Raw genomic sequence first — 16,943 nt, forward strand, 5'->3', positions numbered from 1 at the left:
CTGTGCATTTTTAGGATTATTACTTTTTTTTGGTATGCAACACCTTTTAAAGAAAAAAACACAGGCTACAGCACATTTCAGGGCAGAAAACATCCAGTAGCTTTATCTTTGAAAATCAGAAATTTCATTCAATTAGAAAAAATAAGCACACACACAGTACCAATGCACTGAACACTTGTGACACAGAATATTTAGGAGCTTGAACTTCAGATAGCTGGCTCACACTGAAAGACATTTTTAAAAGCCCTCTAGACAGAGACTAGAAGGCAAATGTCCTGACTAATGCAGTACCGCAGGCAGCACACTAGAAATTGATTGTCCACCAGCCATCAAGAAGAAAAAAAAAAAGAGTCCCAAAAAACTGTGCTTGAGTTTTCTCCAAGTAATAAATGTAATTGATATATTCAAGTAATGCAGTATCTGAATTTTAGCACAGTTTCCCAGTAAACACCAATTCTGGAATCCTCGGGGAAGTACTGCGAAGTACCATACTGTTAAGAACATTTATTTTTCCAAATACAACCTCACCTTAATTCATTTGTAAATATTTCTCAAACCTGCTAATAAGACAAGATGTATTTATAACAAAATAATCTTATTTCAACTGAAGGGCATGTAGGATTTGGGTCAATAATTTATCTTCAGCACACCATACATTTAGGGAATCAGGTAAAATTCTGCCTGTAAGAACACAGTTACCTCCAATTGAGAGAAAAAAAAAACCAACTTGCTGTTTTGGAGTCTGCTGCTTCTGAGAGCCAAGAGCACTAAGAATTACTCCCATATTTTTAAAACAGGGACAAACAGGAAGTCAGAAGTACAAAAATATTCCATAGCGGGTTGAAATAAGTGTGATGTTATAGCATGGCAAGGCATGCATTGTTTTTTTTAAAGGAATGTAAAAAGACAAAACTTCAGAAATACAAAAAGGCTAATGAATTTAGCCATAAATGTGACCCAAACCCCAGCAGATAATGCCTTTATATCATCTAGTTAGAACAACCATAGTTGCAGCAGCAAAGCAGAATCACCTTACTTGAAAATGTTTCTGCTTCTGGGAAGCTGGAATACGATAAGCAATTCTAAAACTGTGGGAAGGGGAAAATAAAAAGACACAGGGAAAAAAGAGAAAAAGCTTCAACTTCATAGGAGCAAGGCATTTAAAACCTCTTGACCCTTAGGTGTGCAGTGCCAAACTCTCCAGCCAGAAGCTTTGTCAGCCACCACAGCCTTACTGAGTGAACCAAATTCATCCCATTCCCAAGTGTGCCGGTGACACACTTCCCCTTTGTTGTGCTGCACTTTGATCATCTTGGAACAGCACCTCACAGATAACAGCTATTTATATTGCCTCCACATGCCACTCACCTGCCCGGTACAAGATAAAGTAATAAATATCTGATTTCATACCTTCCTACTCATGGGATCCCAGTTCATTCACCTCCTCAGAGGAGGGAGGACTCCAGCTATTCACCTGGATTACAGGCGTGTAGGATTGCAGCCCCGCACTGCTCCCGTGGAAGTCAATCCACGCAGTTTTATCGGACAATATCCATAAAGGGAGCCCAGCCTGGAAGGAGGCCGGGATGTGGCCTTCCTGCAGCCACTGCCAGCCTTGAGGCATTGCAGATCAAAATACAAGGTGTGAGCCCTTGGAATGTGCTCATCTTCTGCAACACATCGGAGGGGAGAGAGAAACACAGGTGCACACTTGTTAAGCTGACAACCTGCAGCCCTTCTCTCCAAGAAGCCAGCACATGGGCTGGGGAGCACAGTGACTCCAACAGTTGTCACTTTATGAACATATTGTGAATAGAAAGAAACATCTTTTAAAAGTGCCACCTCACCAAACAATACAATTTTTATTCAAACCACAACAATGGATACTAATATAAAACTGCCCTATGCAAACTGGATCAGGAGGCAACTATTCAATTATATGAGATGAGAACCCTAACCCCATACTTAAAAAAAATCACAAAGCATACATCTTCTAGGTATTTTTTAGACACTTAATTAAAACTTCTTTGTGTCTGGAAATTACCAACAGAACTACCATATCAAACACTGTGGGAATTAATTAATTGCAGAAAAAATATATTAACTACTCAAACTCATTATAAAATTTCTAAATTAGGTTCTAATTCAAAGCTCATTAATGTGAGTGGAAACAGCTTGTATTATGCAGTCAAAAGTGATGAAGCAGGTGATCTTTTCCTATTCCTATGTAGAAATAGTTGAGAAACAGATACAGAAACTATCTTTATCCCTTAGCAATTGTGCCTCACAACATGCAGCTGAATATGCCTCCATGCTCTGCAAAACACCAGATTAACTAACTTCTTAGTCTATTGCTTCCAGGACCTGTGAGAACTTTGGCATATTATGAAACAAAACAAAAAAAAGAGAAGCAGTAAATTATGATTAGAAAAGTGTTGAAACTAGTTCAGGGAACCCTGCTTTACTTGAGAGAGTAAATATAATGCTAAGTAGCAAAACATTAACAGCATAGTCTTTGTTCAGTGTTTGCTGCGCTGCAAAGATTCAGCTAAAACAAAGCACAGTATTAGATGCTAGGATTTTCTTTTTTCAAGCCCCAAATAACACTACCAAGTGGAACACTAAACCTCTTTAAAAAGCACAGCTGTTCTTTCAAACCACTCAGCTCTACATGTTACCATCTTTGTATCAACATACAGTGAAGTAATTTGTCATTTGTCTTTCTAAATACAAACTTACACATAACAGAGATATTCCTTATTAAATATAGTTTTCTATTTATACAATAAGGACAAAGAACATTCTATGCAAGACAGCAGAGAAGAGAGTTTTGAGACAATTGCAATGTTTCCGTCATTTCAGAAACATCACAGAATTGTTGCCAAGCGAGGGCTCAAAAGTCCACAGTGTTTCTGCAAACCCTTCTCTAACTGCAGAGGCATTATCTCGGAGACTCACTGAATTGTTTTGTCTGAAGTACTTGCCTCTCTCAGAACGGCACAAACGCAAAACTGTGCCTCAGAGTGGAAAAAAAAAAAAAAAGCTAACCCATCCTGCCCATGGGGAAAACAAATCTGACACAGTGGTTACTATTAATTAGCATTCCTATTTGTTCAATACTACATCCAGTTTCCAAAGGAGGCGTGATAGGCTGAACTAGGAAAATGTTACTTCTCAAAGCTGCTAGCACCCTATTTCCTGGGCAAACAAGCTGCCCTTCAGTGCCACACCATGCACTGGTGCTCGGGAGATCAAACATCAAGGTTAACGACTTCCATCTATGCATCCTGCACCAATGTACAGCCTTAAAAAAAAATAAATACACATTTAAAAAAATATTTCAAAGGTTTTTCCCTCCCGGTTGAATAAACCTAAGAGAGCAGCAGCAGCAGAAAGGGGACTGCCTAACAGATGGTCACAAGCGAGCAGGTGACCCCTGAAGCTTTCTAGCTCTCTGCGAGTCAATTATTAATGGGGATTTCTCTTCTTACCGCCCCATCCCATGCAGAGAGGAGCAGCAGCAGCAAAACCTCATTCAGAATGCACCCATCCCCGCCAAGTGACTCGGGGAAGAAGCGGCGAGCAGATGGTGCGAGCGGCTCGGGAGCGGGAGCGCAGCGAGCCCGCGGAAACGCCGTGTCCGAGGAGCCAACTGCAGGACTTAATAACCCAAGCTCCCGCTAAGATATACCGTGGGAGTGCAGATCGCCCGGGCTCTGCACCCCCACGGCTTTGTTTATCGGAAAATATTCAAAATGGAAACCTGACTCCACTTCTAAAAATAGCCGAATTTACTCCAAATCAACTTGAAGTCCCGCTCTTGAAGTGTGTGACAACAGTGAGCAAATACCTCGTCTTATCTCCAAAAGGCAGCATGTCAAGTCAAGGGGGGGAAATGCCCAGACGAGCTCTTCAGGTCCTCAATATTTGGTTCTTCGTAAGAACCGGCACCGAGAAGGGGCGAGCGCGGAGCGGCCGCCCCCGAGCAGCGGCGGCGCCCGCCGGCCCCGCGCCGCCCCCTGCCGGCACCGCGCCCGCTCCCCGGGCAGCGATCTCTGCCTGCCCGCCGCCCTGTCCGGGCTGCACCCCCGCCTCCCTCCCGGGGGAAGGCGCAGCGTCCCAGAGGCGCTCTTCCCACTGGACGGGCTCCTGAGCCCCCTCCTCGGGCGGAGCTCCGGTCTCGAATACTCTACCCTCGGCTCAGCAGCGCTTAACCCGTGGCCCTCGCTGCGGGGGCCGCCCTTATGTCAAAAAAGGTGATGAACTCACAGGGTGACGGAGCCCTGGAAGAGCAGCCCTTTGTTTTGAGATGACTGAGCACTGACATAACCCGCCCTCCCCAAAGACATCAGATGCTCCTTGAGGCTTCTCCCTACTTCGCAGGGCGGGGAAATGCCTAGTTGCTCACTACTCACGAGAAGTTAACTGCGTCTGTTTTGAACCGAGAAGAACACAAAATAAATAACTAAAAGCCCAGAACGGGGAGCTCTGGGGCTGGGGCAGCTTCCCTGAGCAGCTCGCGGTGCCGGGCGGGCGCTCCCCGCCGCAGAGCGGCCGCGAACCGGAGGCTGAAGGCGAGAGCCGGCGGGGAAGCGCCGCATGTGCCCTTCGGTGGCAGCCGGACGGAGCTGCTGCGTGGTGGTTTCAGTTCTTGCTCTTTCGAGAGCGGGGACGGCGGGGGTGGTGTAGGAGTCGCTTATTTTTATTTTCTTTGGAGGCAGCAAAGTGAAATGGAAGAGAGCGAGGTTTTCCTGTAAAAAAGGAACTGCCTCTATCCGCCGCCGCTCCGGTCTTACCTCGTAGCTTTTCTAACAAAGTAAGAGCGGGTGAAGTCGCCGTGATCGTCCAGCCACGCTTCCACCGCTTCCTGCTCCGGCGCTGGGGGAGAGCAGCGCTCCATGCTCCCGCCGCCGCCCTGCCGCCTCCCGCCGCGGCTGCCGGCCTGGCCCGTCCCGGCCCGCTTTACAGCTGCGGTACCCCGAGCTCCCGGCCCCCGCCCCCGCTCCGCTCCCAGGTGTGCGGGCAGCAGGAAGCCCGGCCCGCGGCACCCCAGCGCATCTCCGGCCCGGCCGCCGGTCCCGCAGCGGGCAGAGCCGGCTCCACCTCCACCGCGGCCCCGCCTGCTTCGAAAAAGTGTCTTTTTGACAGATCGAGTGTCGCTTTAGAGGGTTCCGCTGTCGAGTGTCAGAGTGTGATCTCTGACAGACCTCAGCCTGGATGCGAGTACTAAACCCCTGGTTTTACAGTCGTTCATGCCTACAGTGCGGCTGTTAGATCCCTTTTAGACTCTGAATAAGCACAGCCTAGCTTTGAGGATGCTCAACGCACAGCTCCTACTTTCTCAAAATTAGACAGCTGGGACTGCAATTTTGGTTAACACTGAGCACCACTTTCATGTATTGTAGTTCAATTCTATGATGTGCACGTGCACATGTTCATAGCAATCTATCCTCTGCATTCACAATGCACCTTTCACAAAGGCTAATGCATATCTATGGCTTCCTGTGCTGCCACACGTGCAGTGTCTTTGAAGGTAAGATAACAAATAGCAGAATGTTTCCGGGGAGGGGAATCTACAGAGTCCTGCAAATTATTCTCCTCTGTAGTCAATTGAGAGCTATTGTATGAAATATTTTCTGCTGCTCTTAACCCCCTTTCAGGTGTATGTAGACTTCTGATACAGAGATCTGTCTCCTGTATGTAGTGAGGTGGAGTTCTGCAGCTTGAGAAGGGGCTGCAGCAGGAACTTCACAGCAGAGGAATTCAGAACCTATCCATGAGCTCGAGGGAAAAGTTTTATCTTCTATGTCTTTGTGTCACATCTCTGTGTAGCACTGACTTGGACACATGTATCTTTTGGCTGTCAGAGTTTGTGTGTAATATGAGGCACACAGAAAGGGAGGTTTTACATGGACATTACTCTGCTGTAAAGAGAATCTCAGGGGAAATGTTGTGCATGGTGACCAGAGAGCAAATGTGGAGGTAAAGCATAAGCCAGTTACGTGCAGCACAAGTCAAGCTGCTGTTCAAGGCAAAGACAAATCTTTGCCTTCAGCAGGGAAATGCAGAATTACCAAGCAAACTGCATAAACAGACAACATGGCAATAAATGAAGCAGATGTTTAGTGCCAAAACCTGGAAAGAGTGGTATGTTAGGAAAAAGAATAAAATAAACCCATTGTGTAAATCATAAATTTCTGCATTAACCATTTCAGAAAAAGAGTTCTGAGGTCACAGTAGACATGGCAGTTAAAGCTCCTAAGCTAGCCAGAAGTTTTGGAAAATGACACTGTGTTAAAATGCTTAAGTATAATAGCAATGTAAGACATGCAATTATAGAATGCAGATTTTATAAGTAACTGAAATGGCCTTCCCTGAATGGTCTCATATGGAATATTGATCATGGTACTGCTCATCCAGTCTCAAAAAGCAATTGCAGAAGAACCAAACACATGGAAATATCTTCTTTGTTAAGAGCAGAAAGAGTTTGTTTACAAAAGGAGAAATACAAATATATAATTTAATTACTAGTATTTAAAAAGTAGGACAGTATTTTCTCTCTGTCTCATAGGAGAATAACAAGGTAATGGTCAATGCAATTATGTCAGCTGCAATAGATAGCATCTCATTTCATGTAATTAGGAGTAGCACTAATAGAAATAAGCATTTATTCTGTGGTAACATCCAGTAGGCCCCTGTCAGGAACAGAGGTTGCACCAAGGAGCACTGTAAACATGTACCGTTAAATACCAGGCCAGCTGAGGTGCATCCAGCATTCCTGTACTCGGTGCCACAAGGAACTGGGACTGTGGCTGCAGCTGCTGCTGCTGGGGCCCCTATTCAGCCTGCAGATAAGAATCAGTGAAGCCAATGCAAATGATCATCTTCCAGGTGGTCAGTGCTGAACTCAGTGGCAAAGCAGCAGCTCAAAGGATTGCTACCCAAGCAAAGAATAGCATAGTCTTTCCCAAAAGAAATAAAAACTGAACAGCTGGGGGAGAAAAAGGGATGCCTTCCTCGTATCCGATGAATTTCCATGAATAATAATGAACATGTTGTTTTCATTTTCAGGGTGACAGGAGGGGATGAAGGCCAAGCATAACAAAGAATGAATGGTCAAAGTGGAAAAAGTCTTCCATAATTTTGGCTTCCAAAACGCTCTGAAAAAGCTCCGTGTATCTTAGCTCTCTCCCAGCTTTCCAGTTTGTTTCCAGAGCTCAGAGGATAGAATTGATGTGGAGTAGCTCTAAACCTGAGAAGGGCTTGTAGTAATGTCACACAAATAAAAATGTCCAGTTCAAGTTTAGAAGCTGCCTGAGAGCAGCTCAGTGTTGAAGCCAGCAAGCTTTTCCGTCAGTAGGCCATGCTATTGCAGGACTAGCGGATGGAAAAATTATTTGGCTGAAATCTTTCATCTGATGTTTTGCAAATATTGTCATGTAAGGAGATAAAAAAGTGGGGTTGTTGTTTGTATGCTCAAGGCACATAAATTAGAAATTCTGCTAACTCAGGATAATTAGTAAGAATAATAAGGAAGTATGTAACCAGAGGAAAAGTATTTATGTGATAATTTATGCTCAAAGAACTCTATATTTATTTAAATTTATTTGAAAGTAATATAATTCTATTTCATTTCTCTTTAAAAGAGAAAAAAATAATGTTTCAGATGTCAACATTGTTAACTTGCCTGACTTATTCATTAGATGAATTGGAGCAGCATTTAGCTTTGCTATGAAGTGGGAATTGGCTGTCTTTCTACCATCTCTTAAATCTGGAAAACAGTTGGTCCATTTTGGCTCCTAAATCAAGTTTAGGACTGTACTATATGGCCAGTGAGGCTAGAATATGATAAGGCAGAGGAAACTATTCCACTTCTTTATTAGCCAGCACTTTCACACATATGCAGTGGAAGAATCCTAATACTAGTGTGGCAAGTTTCCATTCTCCTTCCATTCTGTTGCATAAGGAAAGTGAAATAATAACCAAAATTCAATTCATTTAACATCTAATAGTTATTTAGTGATGAAAACACTAAATGATGAGAATGTCTTATAAATTTATTCTCTCAGTCCTTTCCAAATAATTGCTGGAAATGTTTCCCCAGAGCTGCTCAGCAATTGCATAACCTGCCCTCTCCTCTGGGATAACAGTGCATATGTCCTACAGGAAGCCATGGAAAATAGTAGCTTCCTCCTATTTTGATTTAAATGTGACTGAGCATTTGCGTCAATCAAAGTACCAGGCAAAATTATTGTTCACGTCAGGAAAGCAGCACCTTCTCAAAGCTGTTTTTAATGCATGGATATTTGTCTGGAAAACACTGTCAGACTTTTATCTCCTGAAAAATGTAAGTTAGGATTTGAGTTTGACATCTTAGTATTTGATATGTAAATCTATCAGTCTGCTCAAATTTTAACTTTTTCTGATTCCTATTGGAAGTCTCAGGATAAGTTGGAAAGCTGTTAGCAAATCTCTTTTCTCAGCCTTCTCTCCTTTAAGTTAAGTAGTGCCACATCTTTCCGTTCTTCCTTGATCATCATGCTTTCCAGCCCTCTGATCATTAATTTTCTCTTTGGGCATTCCCTAGATCGTCTCTCCCATTCCTGCAGTATCTCACCAAGCTAGGAATAAGTAATCCATCTAAACACAGATCAAATCCCAATTAAGTGGAAGGAATATTTTGGGTTCCTTGCAAGCTCTGTTCCTGTTAATACCATCACCCTTGTTCATGCCTTCTTGGCAACAGCCTGATATTGTTGACTTCTTTACTCTCTGTTCCCTTTTTTATACACTTCCCATGTACTCAGGTGCTGCCTGTATGTTCACCTCTGCCTAACTGTATTTTCTTGCTCTTGAACATTTTTAATTTCATCCTGTGCTTGCAATACATCTCCAATTTATCAAGCTGAATTCTGTGCCTGTCATGCAATGTGTACTTGGCCAAGCTGAGTGCAGGGTTGCTGAAGGACACTGGTCTGTGATAGGGTTTGATCACTGGGAAATAACTGGATTTGATGCAGGTAGGTGAAAATGTAGGTGAATAATGGATGCATAGGGTTTGGTGGATTTTGCTTGGGAGATGGAGGGTAAGTAGGAAATATGTAGGGCAGATTCATTCCAGGCCCTTATCAATGGCATATCAAACTCTTTCTTCATGTACAATGATACTTAGCTTATTTTTAAAGAGCTTCTTAGCTATTACTTAGTAATTTTCAATTAGCAGTTGCTCTTACTAGTACTTTTACTAGTAATTGTGATTTCAAATTGAAGTGTTTGGTTTATACCTAGTCTAACAGATAATATTGACTCAAATAATAAGGGGCTTGTTTTCTAGTTGTGGTTGTTTGGAGATGGAGACTCAGTGGCAAATGATATAAATGAAAAATTAGTCAGATTTTTTTCAAGTACATACCACTGCAATTTGGGCATTCATTCTTCTGTTTCTGTACTCATATATCACAATTCTCTGTTGAACTTCTCACACATTAATCTAACAACTGGAGTTTCTGAAGGCCCCTTATCATCACAAATAAGTATCATTTCTCTCAGTAAAACCCTCGGGTTTCTGGAGCTCTTTCTTCAGTACATTCTCCCAGTAATGATCTTTTTGAAACCACAGAGAGGTGTAGTAGCACCAACTCCTGTGTCATGGTTGATTCCACCTTGGGTAATAAGAATAATTTTGCCTACACTTTGCCCTGGGAATGTGTTTACTTGGACCTATTAGTACTATTTCTTTCTTTCACAGTAACTCCTTTTCAAAAATAATTTCCTATCTTTTAAATGAGATTTTATTTGTCCCTTTAATGTAAAACTTAGATTTCTCTATGTTAAAATATAGGCCAGACCTCACTAAGTATTCTTAATTGCTCTATATTAAGGGTCTGCCCGTCATGTTATTTATATCTCTATAACTTTTTGTAATTTGCAGCTTTTTCCATCAATAATTTTATATTTTTTGTTCAGATCATTCAGTATGATTTGGGTCCATTTAGTGTGGACCAGACTGATGATATACATTGCTGGGGCTTTCATCAAAAGCCCTGTAGACTTGTGAGCCAAAGCCCTAATGAAATCTTACAGGAGTTTACTTTATCAAACTAATTCATGGTCTCATGGGAAAATAGGCAGGTTTTTTTATTCTTGACAAAACTAATTTTCAGTGTAGACTGGCGTTAATTGTACTATCATCCTTTCATTGTACACTGATTTCTTCCTGTACCAGCCTCTCCATCAGTTTCCCTGATGTTGATGTCAGGCAAAATGATCTGCAATTTCCTTATTAAATAATGGAACAATGCTTGCTTCTCCTCTGTCTTGGGGATCTTATGTGGAATTTCAGGACATCTTTTGCTTTGTTTGGTTCTTTTTAATTTTATCTTTTAGTGTTTAAGTTTAGGGTTCATACCTGTTAAACTGCTATTATTTTAGTTCTGATATTTTGGAATCTTAGTAGTGAACATACGAATTTCTTCTTTAATGGATTGCATGAGGAATATTTTAGGGGCACAGAGCTGGTGAAGTATTATGCAGTGGACATAAAAGTTGTTTTTAGGAGATTTTAGGAATGCACAGACATATTCTGGTATTGAAGGAAAATGTTAATCTCTCATTGTGGAAGAGCAACAAAAAAATTGAACAGTAAATACAGTGAATAGAGTTTATTTATGTATAACATTGATATTATAACCTAAAGGTACAACCACTAAATTTTCACTGTTTTGAACAATGTGAAAGGAAAATGTATAAGAGATTAGTTTGTAACTAAGGCTCACTGCAGCACTGCTAAATGAAAATGGAGGGTTTGTATAGAATTTTAATTATACTCAAAAAGAAAATGTATGAGAACAGCCAGACTGAAAAGAGGTTGTTAAACAGGAGTGTGTCCATTTCTGACTATCCCATTTGATTTTTTTTTGGAGGGGTATGGCACAGTCAGGATCCTTCCATGTCCTCCTTCACTTTTCATACCTATCCCCAGAGACATCTGTGGTGTTGATGTTTGTTTGGCCAAGGGAATCTGAATGAGAGTATTCACAATGAGAATATTCACAATTTGCTGATCCCAAATCATCAGCAGGCTCATGGAGAGGTTTTCCCCACAGTTCATTGTGGGGAAATGAAATACCTATTCATTCTTTCTTGTCTCTTTTTTTTAAGCTTTGGCTGATGTGAATACCTGGGGCTATCAAAACCCTTTGATATGTGGTAACTAGTTTCTCTCTGGTAAATAAAAGAAGAAAACTATTAGAGCAAAACAATGAAATGGATTTTTAGATTCTCCCATCAAGTAGCATGGGGTCAGCATCACCCTGCCTTCCTGGAGAAGTGAAGCTGTATTTCTCAGGAAATTAGTGAGTATTACAAGAGCTGCTGGGTCCAAATTGTGATAAGAACCTAGCTTTTCACATTTGGTTCCATGTGAGACTGGGTGACAAAGGTGAAAAACAGACTGAAAAGCAGGATTTTGTGTGGGGGACATCATATCTCTTTGCCATTTTGCTTTCCTTTGTTAATGTTGTACAACAGTTTCTGTGTTTTATGAGAATTTTATGGGAATTTTTTGGCTTCACAATCACTTATCACAATAACTGTGGTACTTATCACTATTTCTGAGATTGCTACTTACATTTCACCACTGGCAGGTTGCACACTGTTAAGTTTCTGAGGCAGGGGCTTTCCATGGCCATGTGTTTCTGCAGCCCTTAGCATAGTTGGTACTTCATGTGAGGCTGTAAAACCAATGCAAGGGATGAATTAAATCCATTTTTTTGGAATCCAAATATCATTTGCATCATCTATGAGCTTTTTTATTAAATTTTTGTCCCTCCATTAGATCAGTGAAGACAGCAATAGTTGTCACTCGTACTGTACTATAGGTAGCTATAGCAAAATAGAAAGTTTATGGGATTTCACTTAGGTTGTAGAAAAAGTTTCTGTCACAGCTGAAATAACATCAAATGAGTCCCTCGGTTTTAGTATTACATTTAGTCTTCTGAATCAACAGGGAGCTGATTTTTGATCTATTTTTCTACAGCCATGAGGGTTACACACTCACTTCTGGTGGCTTACACCAGGTCCTAGGAGAGGCAGGAGGAGTTGTGTCAGCAATGTGGCAGACTTCATTTGGCACTTCTGCTCCCAAATGGATGTTGTGAGCATCTGAAAACAGCGTGTACCTCACTGGTGGCTGCTTAATCTGCTGCCCTGGGTTCATGGTGAAGGAGAACCTCAGCCATTCAGCCCCAAAAACAAGTAGCTGGTTCAGCCCTGCCTGTGCACTGCTGTGGCACCCCATTTTTAGGCATTCACTGCAGATTTTAAAGCAGGGCAGAATCAAACTGTGTGAGAAGAAAGCTGCTAGAAAGAGTGAGAAATATGGGGGCAGCAGGATGGAAATAAGCACATAATTTTGCTAAAGTGTTCCAATATGGAACAATATTAAGGAGGCTCTTGATGAGCCTAAAACTTCTTCCAGCTGCTTGTGAACTACCAGTTGTGCCTGACATTCCTGATTTCCGGCTTCTAAGCTTGGTCTCTTTTTAGAACCTTGAAAAAACCCCAGTTTTTATTTGAGCTTGTTGAATTTATTTTATTTTTATTTATTTCCAGAGTGAAATATTTATGTGGAAACAGGTTTGTGTGGTGTTCTCATGGCTCAAATAGAAATACGAGCACTCCTGAGGAAATGAAAAGTGACACAGCATGGGCCAGCCTGTGAGGACAGCTGAGTGCTTGAAGGCTGCAGCCTGGCTCCTCAGTTCATCCTGCACTGAGCACATACATATTCCCTGCTGTTTTCCTCCTTTCCATGTGAGACTGGGTGACAGAGGTGCAAAATGGACTAAAAAGCAGGATTTTGTGAGTGAGGGACGTATCTCTGCCATTTTGCTTTCCTTTGTTAGTACATGTAGAAGAGTTTCTGGTTTTTATGAGAATTTTATGCTGCCTACACACTTCCAGTATAGTAACATTACAAGGTAAAAGCGTGGACAGAGAAGTATTGCAATACTGGACTTCTGTACATTTATACAGACTTCAGATTCATTCATACTGTGTTATCAGAATTTGCAGTGTGTGCCTTTTGATTAGAGCTGCCAACATCTATTTTTTCTGTGACAGCTGAATTATGGGTTTTGTGAGGAAAACCTCGCAGCTGATTAAACTTGTATTGACAGGACTGCATTCTGTATTAACAGGAAAACAGCTACTTCAGGCCCTTAAATCCCATCTTTTCTTCTTCTTTTACTTTAAGGCCATGAAAACCCAGAGTAAATCAGGAAGCATTTGCCATCACAGATTCTTTCAGTGTAAAGGAAACCAAACATGTCATTGCCAATTGACCAGAGCGGCTCTTTTGATACCTTTATGTCTTCTTTTAATCTGCTCTCTGCCTTTCAGATGTGGATTGATTTATCCTTCCAGCATTTCTGTCTTAGGCAAAATATTTTTGTTAGTTTGTAGGAGATAAATCACAGCTCTTCCTTCTAAGTACTTCGTGTCTGACTCTTAATTTCTTGATCTCTGTGTGTGAATAAAAGTCTGACCTTGTTTTGCTACTTAAAAGTACTCGGGGGAGGTAAGGGAATACAGAACTGTACATAATGAAAACCATCAAAAGGAAGAAAACAAGACAAAGCTAAATCAATCTTCTTGGTGGTTCTGAATTTTTTGTGAGGTTGAAAGATGTTGATTTTCTATGGACTAGTATTCATTTTAACTGATACATGGAGTTTAATATTGCAACCAGGTAAAACAAATTTTAGCATTCCTGTAATTTTGTAATTCTATTGCTTGCTGGAGGTTGAATTATTTAGAATGAAAAGTGTATAACAAAAAAAGGATATAAATATGTCTATAGAAACAAAAGGAACAGGAACTGGAATTCTATGATGTTTATCATTACTAATAAGGAAAGGAAATAAATACAAATTGTTCTTAAACAAGCTGGTAAAACTGACAGTGAATGCTGCAAGTTCTCCCAAGTGCTTTCCAGCCACAAAAGCTTGCAGAAAGTAGATTTTACCACAGATCCAGCCCAGCTGAGCATGGAGCTGAAACATGCACAGTGCTATTGTTTCCATTTGCTAACAGGCCTTACTTGCTTCAGGGGTCCCTGCACGTTCCAGCTGCTTTTCATTCAAAGTAGCTCAAAATTCTAGGACAGTTTGGTCCCTTCATATCTCAGTAGGAAAGCTTTGGATCAAAACATCCTCCCTCATTCAAAACCAGACCTTCTTTCTTATTTATTTTTTTATAATTCCCCCAGGATTCTTGCTGTTTCAGCAGAGTTGTGCTCATAAATAGTAATATAAAATAAAATAATTTCTGAAGCTCTTACTACAATGTAATTAAAAAAGATGGGGGTGAAATATCTGAAATATCTTTCAGATTGTGTGTTTATCTGTGTCTTTGACTCTCTATCAGTTCCTGTAACTCCAGGACCCTTCAAATTCACTAGCCAGCATCAAGCACATCTAGTGGAAAGATAAATGTAGCAAAGTACTGTGAGCACCTCCAAAAGAAATAGGTGTCCTGTTGAGAAGAGACAGCGTTTTCATGCCTTCATCAAGAGTCAGGGTGTCAGTGACCATCTCAGGAGGGGACAGCATCCGGGCAGCAGAGAACCAGCAGCCTGTTGGTGCTGGAGCTTCAACTGGAGCTCTGCACAGTCCCACAAAGGTGTTAATATGATTAATATTAGCATAATTAATATTAAAAACTTGGCAGCCAAAAAATACAAATAGAAAAAATGCAGCTGGGTTTATTCTGATGCTCCCAGAGCAAGCAGCTCTCTTGCTTCAGGCTGGACTCTGTCTGCTCTCTTGCTCCTTTTCCCCTGCTAACATCTTACCCACTACTTGCAAGAAGAGTGTGGAGACAGCATAACTTTGTTACCTTGCCTAATTTTGTCCTCTTAATTTTAGTTTCTTTTGGAAGAAATTGGAGAAATGTCCCTCTGCACGTCGACCTTGCAGCTTCCAGCTCTATAGTCAAGTTCTTTTCTGGTGTGTCTGGTGTCCTCACCACATTTCACCATATTCCCTTTTGTTCTTGCTCTTATTGTTCACCAGCACTTGCAAATACCTTACACTCTTGTGCAAGAGCAAAATACCCTGTCCTGTTCACATCTCCCTGTTCTTTGGCAGCACTCAGACACAAGTCAATAGCAACAGCCATCATTATCTGACCATGCTGCTGCTTCTGGTTTGTTGCTCCCCTTTTGATCTCACTGTCTTCTGTTCACAGATCTCTGCTGCTTAAAGAGGTCCTTGGGACACAGACCAGGCTTTGTGTTTTGTACAGGGTGTTTCTGTTCTCTGGATGAATGTCTTGACCTTTAAAAGGCAACTCTAAGGCTGTCAAAATGTGGTTTATTTAATCAAGAATCTAATTCAGAGATAGCAACTCTCTGTTACAGGCCTGAAATTCTCTCTCTGTATTGTTCATGCCAACACAGCTTTGCCCACCCAAATGTTCATGGAGCTCAAATAAAAGGAGCTGTAAATAGAGAAGAAAATGCCTTCAAAATGATGAGATAAGCTTTGTTAATACTTATGTTCTTCCTTGTTGGCAAAACGGGTCGTTTGAATCTGTTTTTATTTCAAAAATGAGAAAAATACAACTGATACTTTTTTTTCCTCAGTGCAGCAGATTAGTGAGCTCCAGTGAGCTAAACACAAGACAATGAAATGAAGCAATTTAAAGAAAACCATTAAAGGTAAAAACATTTGAGTAATCAACAACAATGTTCCCTTCAGAACAGGTCATTACAACAAAGCTGGTTGTGCTGCCAGTCCTGTTGATTTTCACTGACTACAAAGCAGAATAGAAACTTTCTCCATAAATCCCTGGGTGCTAATGCAGGAAGGTGGCTGTGTAATCTGAGCTGTCTGACCCTGGCAAAGGAGCAGACTGTAAGCTCACTGCCTAAAGAAATTATTAAAAAATTCAGTGCTGGGAGGAGAACTTGCTTCTTTATTAATGTTTATCAGATTATATAAGTTAAATAACTGAAGCAATATGAGCAGTGCATAAAAGCTGGGGAGTGAAAGGAGAAAAACTGGTTTGGGAGTGTGCCAAGGCCTCTGTCACAGAGCATCTCATTGATCTGCCTTCCAATTCATCCTGTCAAACAGCTGGCATGGCCTGGGGTCCACAGGCAGAGGAGCAGCACCATTCATTTACCCTGCTGTCCTGAGCACGGATGCTTTCCCTGGTGCCTGGTAGTTCCAAGCCAGCTTCCAGAGCTTTGGTAGAATCGTTCACAGATGTCTGACACACCAGGATGACACAGAAATTCATACAAAAGGGACATGAGGTTAATGCATAGTTAATACTGTTGTCTTTATCTCTGTAAAGTGTATCTCCATGACTCTCGTAGGAAATAATATGTGCACACTGCATTAAAATTCCTTCTTGGAAGGTATATATCCCAGAAGTTAAGGAAAGAAGCTTTTTTATTTGCATGTGAGAGTTTGAATGTGCTTTGAAAGGAATTGATCTGTCAGTGCTGGGGCCGAGATCGTTACCCACAGAGCACAGTGCACAGCTCGCTCTTCAAAGAGCCTTTAATGTGCCCATGCAGGCAGCTGCACAGCCCAGCAGAAAGGGGAGGCTGCAGTGGCATCCTTCTCTTCTCAATACCACACTTCTGCTGCGGCTGACTAAACCTCCCCAGTAAAAGCTGGGACCCTCAGGCCAGTCCCACAGCCCACTGCCATGTCCCTGCTCCTCCTCAGTATTGCTGTCAGGCTGGTAGGAAAGCTCAGGATTAATGCCAGCTCATGAGAGCACAGAATTTAGACCTAAGATGTTTCTCAAAGACTCTACAAGAGTCAGTACAAAACTGAAGTGGCCATAAGTATCCATTTATAGGAAAAGTAAAAAGCAAAGTAGTGACACACAGCGAGTATTTTTCTCCTTTTACCACATGTTATGCA

General features: G+C 41.6%; 1 protein-coding gene across 3 annotated transcripts in view; it reads right to left on the reverse strand.

Annotated features, from left to right (window-relative positions):
* Positions 1 to 16,943, reverse strand: part of PDE5A (phosphodiesterase 5A) — a 104,781-nt gene that overhangs the window by 45,212 nt on the left and 42,626 nt on the right. For 2 of the 3 annotated variants that reach the window (XM_058803079.1, XM_058803078.1), the window contains exon 1: positions 4,797 to 4,942. In XM_058803079.1, coding sequence (XP_058659062.1) covers positions 4,797 to 4,900 — 104 coding nt within the window. In that variant the 5' untranslated portion in view covers positions 4,901 to 4,942. Of the gene's footprint in view, positions 1 to 4,796; positions 4,943 to 11,629; positions 11,733 to 16,943 lie in introns of those variants that run through there. The other variant, XM_058803080.1, reaches the window with a different exon arrangement.

This window comes from Ammospiza caudacuta, chromosome 4 (genome assembly GCF_027887145.1).
Source record: "Ammospiza caudacuta isolate bAmmCau1 chromosome 4, bAmmCau1.pri, whole genome shotgun sequence".
Lineage (NCBI taxonomy): Eukaryota > Metazoa > Chordata > Aves > Passeriformes > Passerellidae > Ammospiza > Ammospiza caudacuta.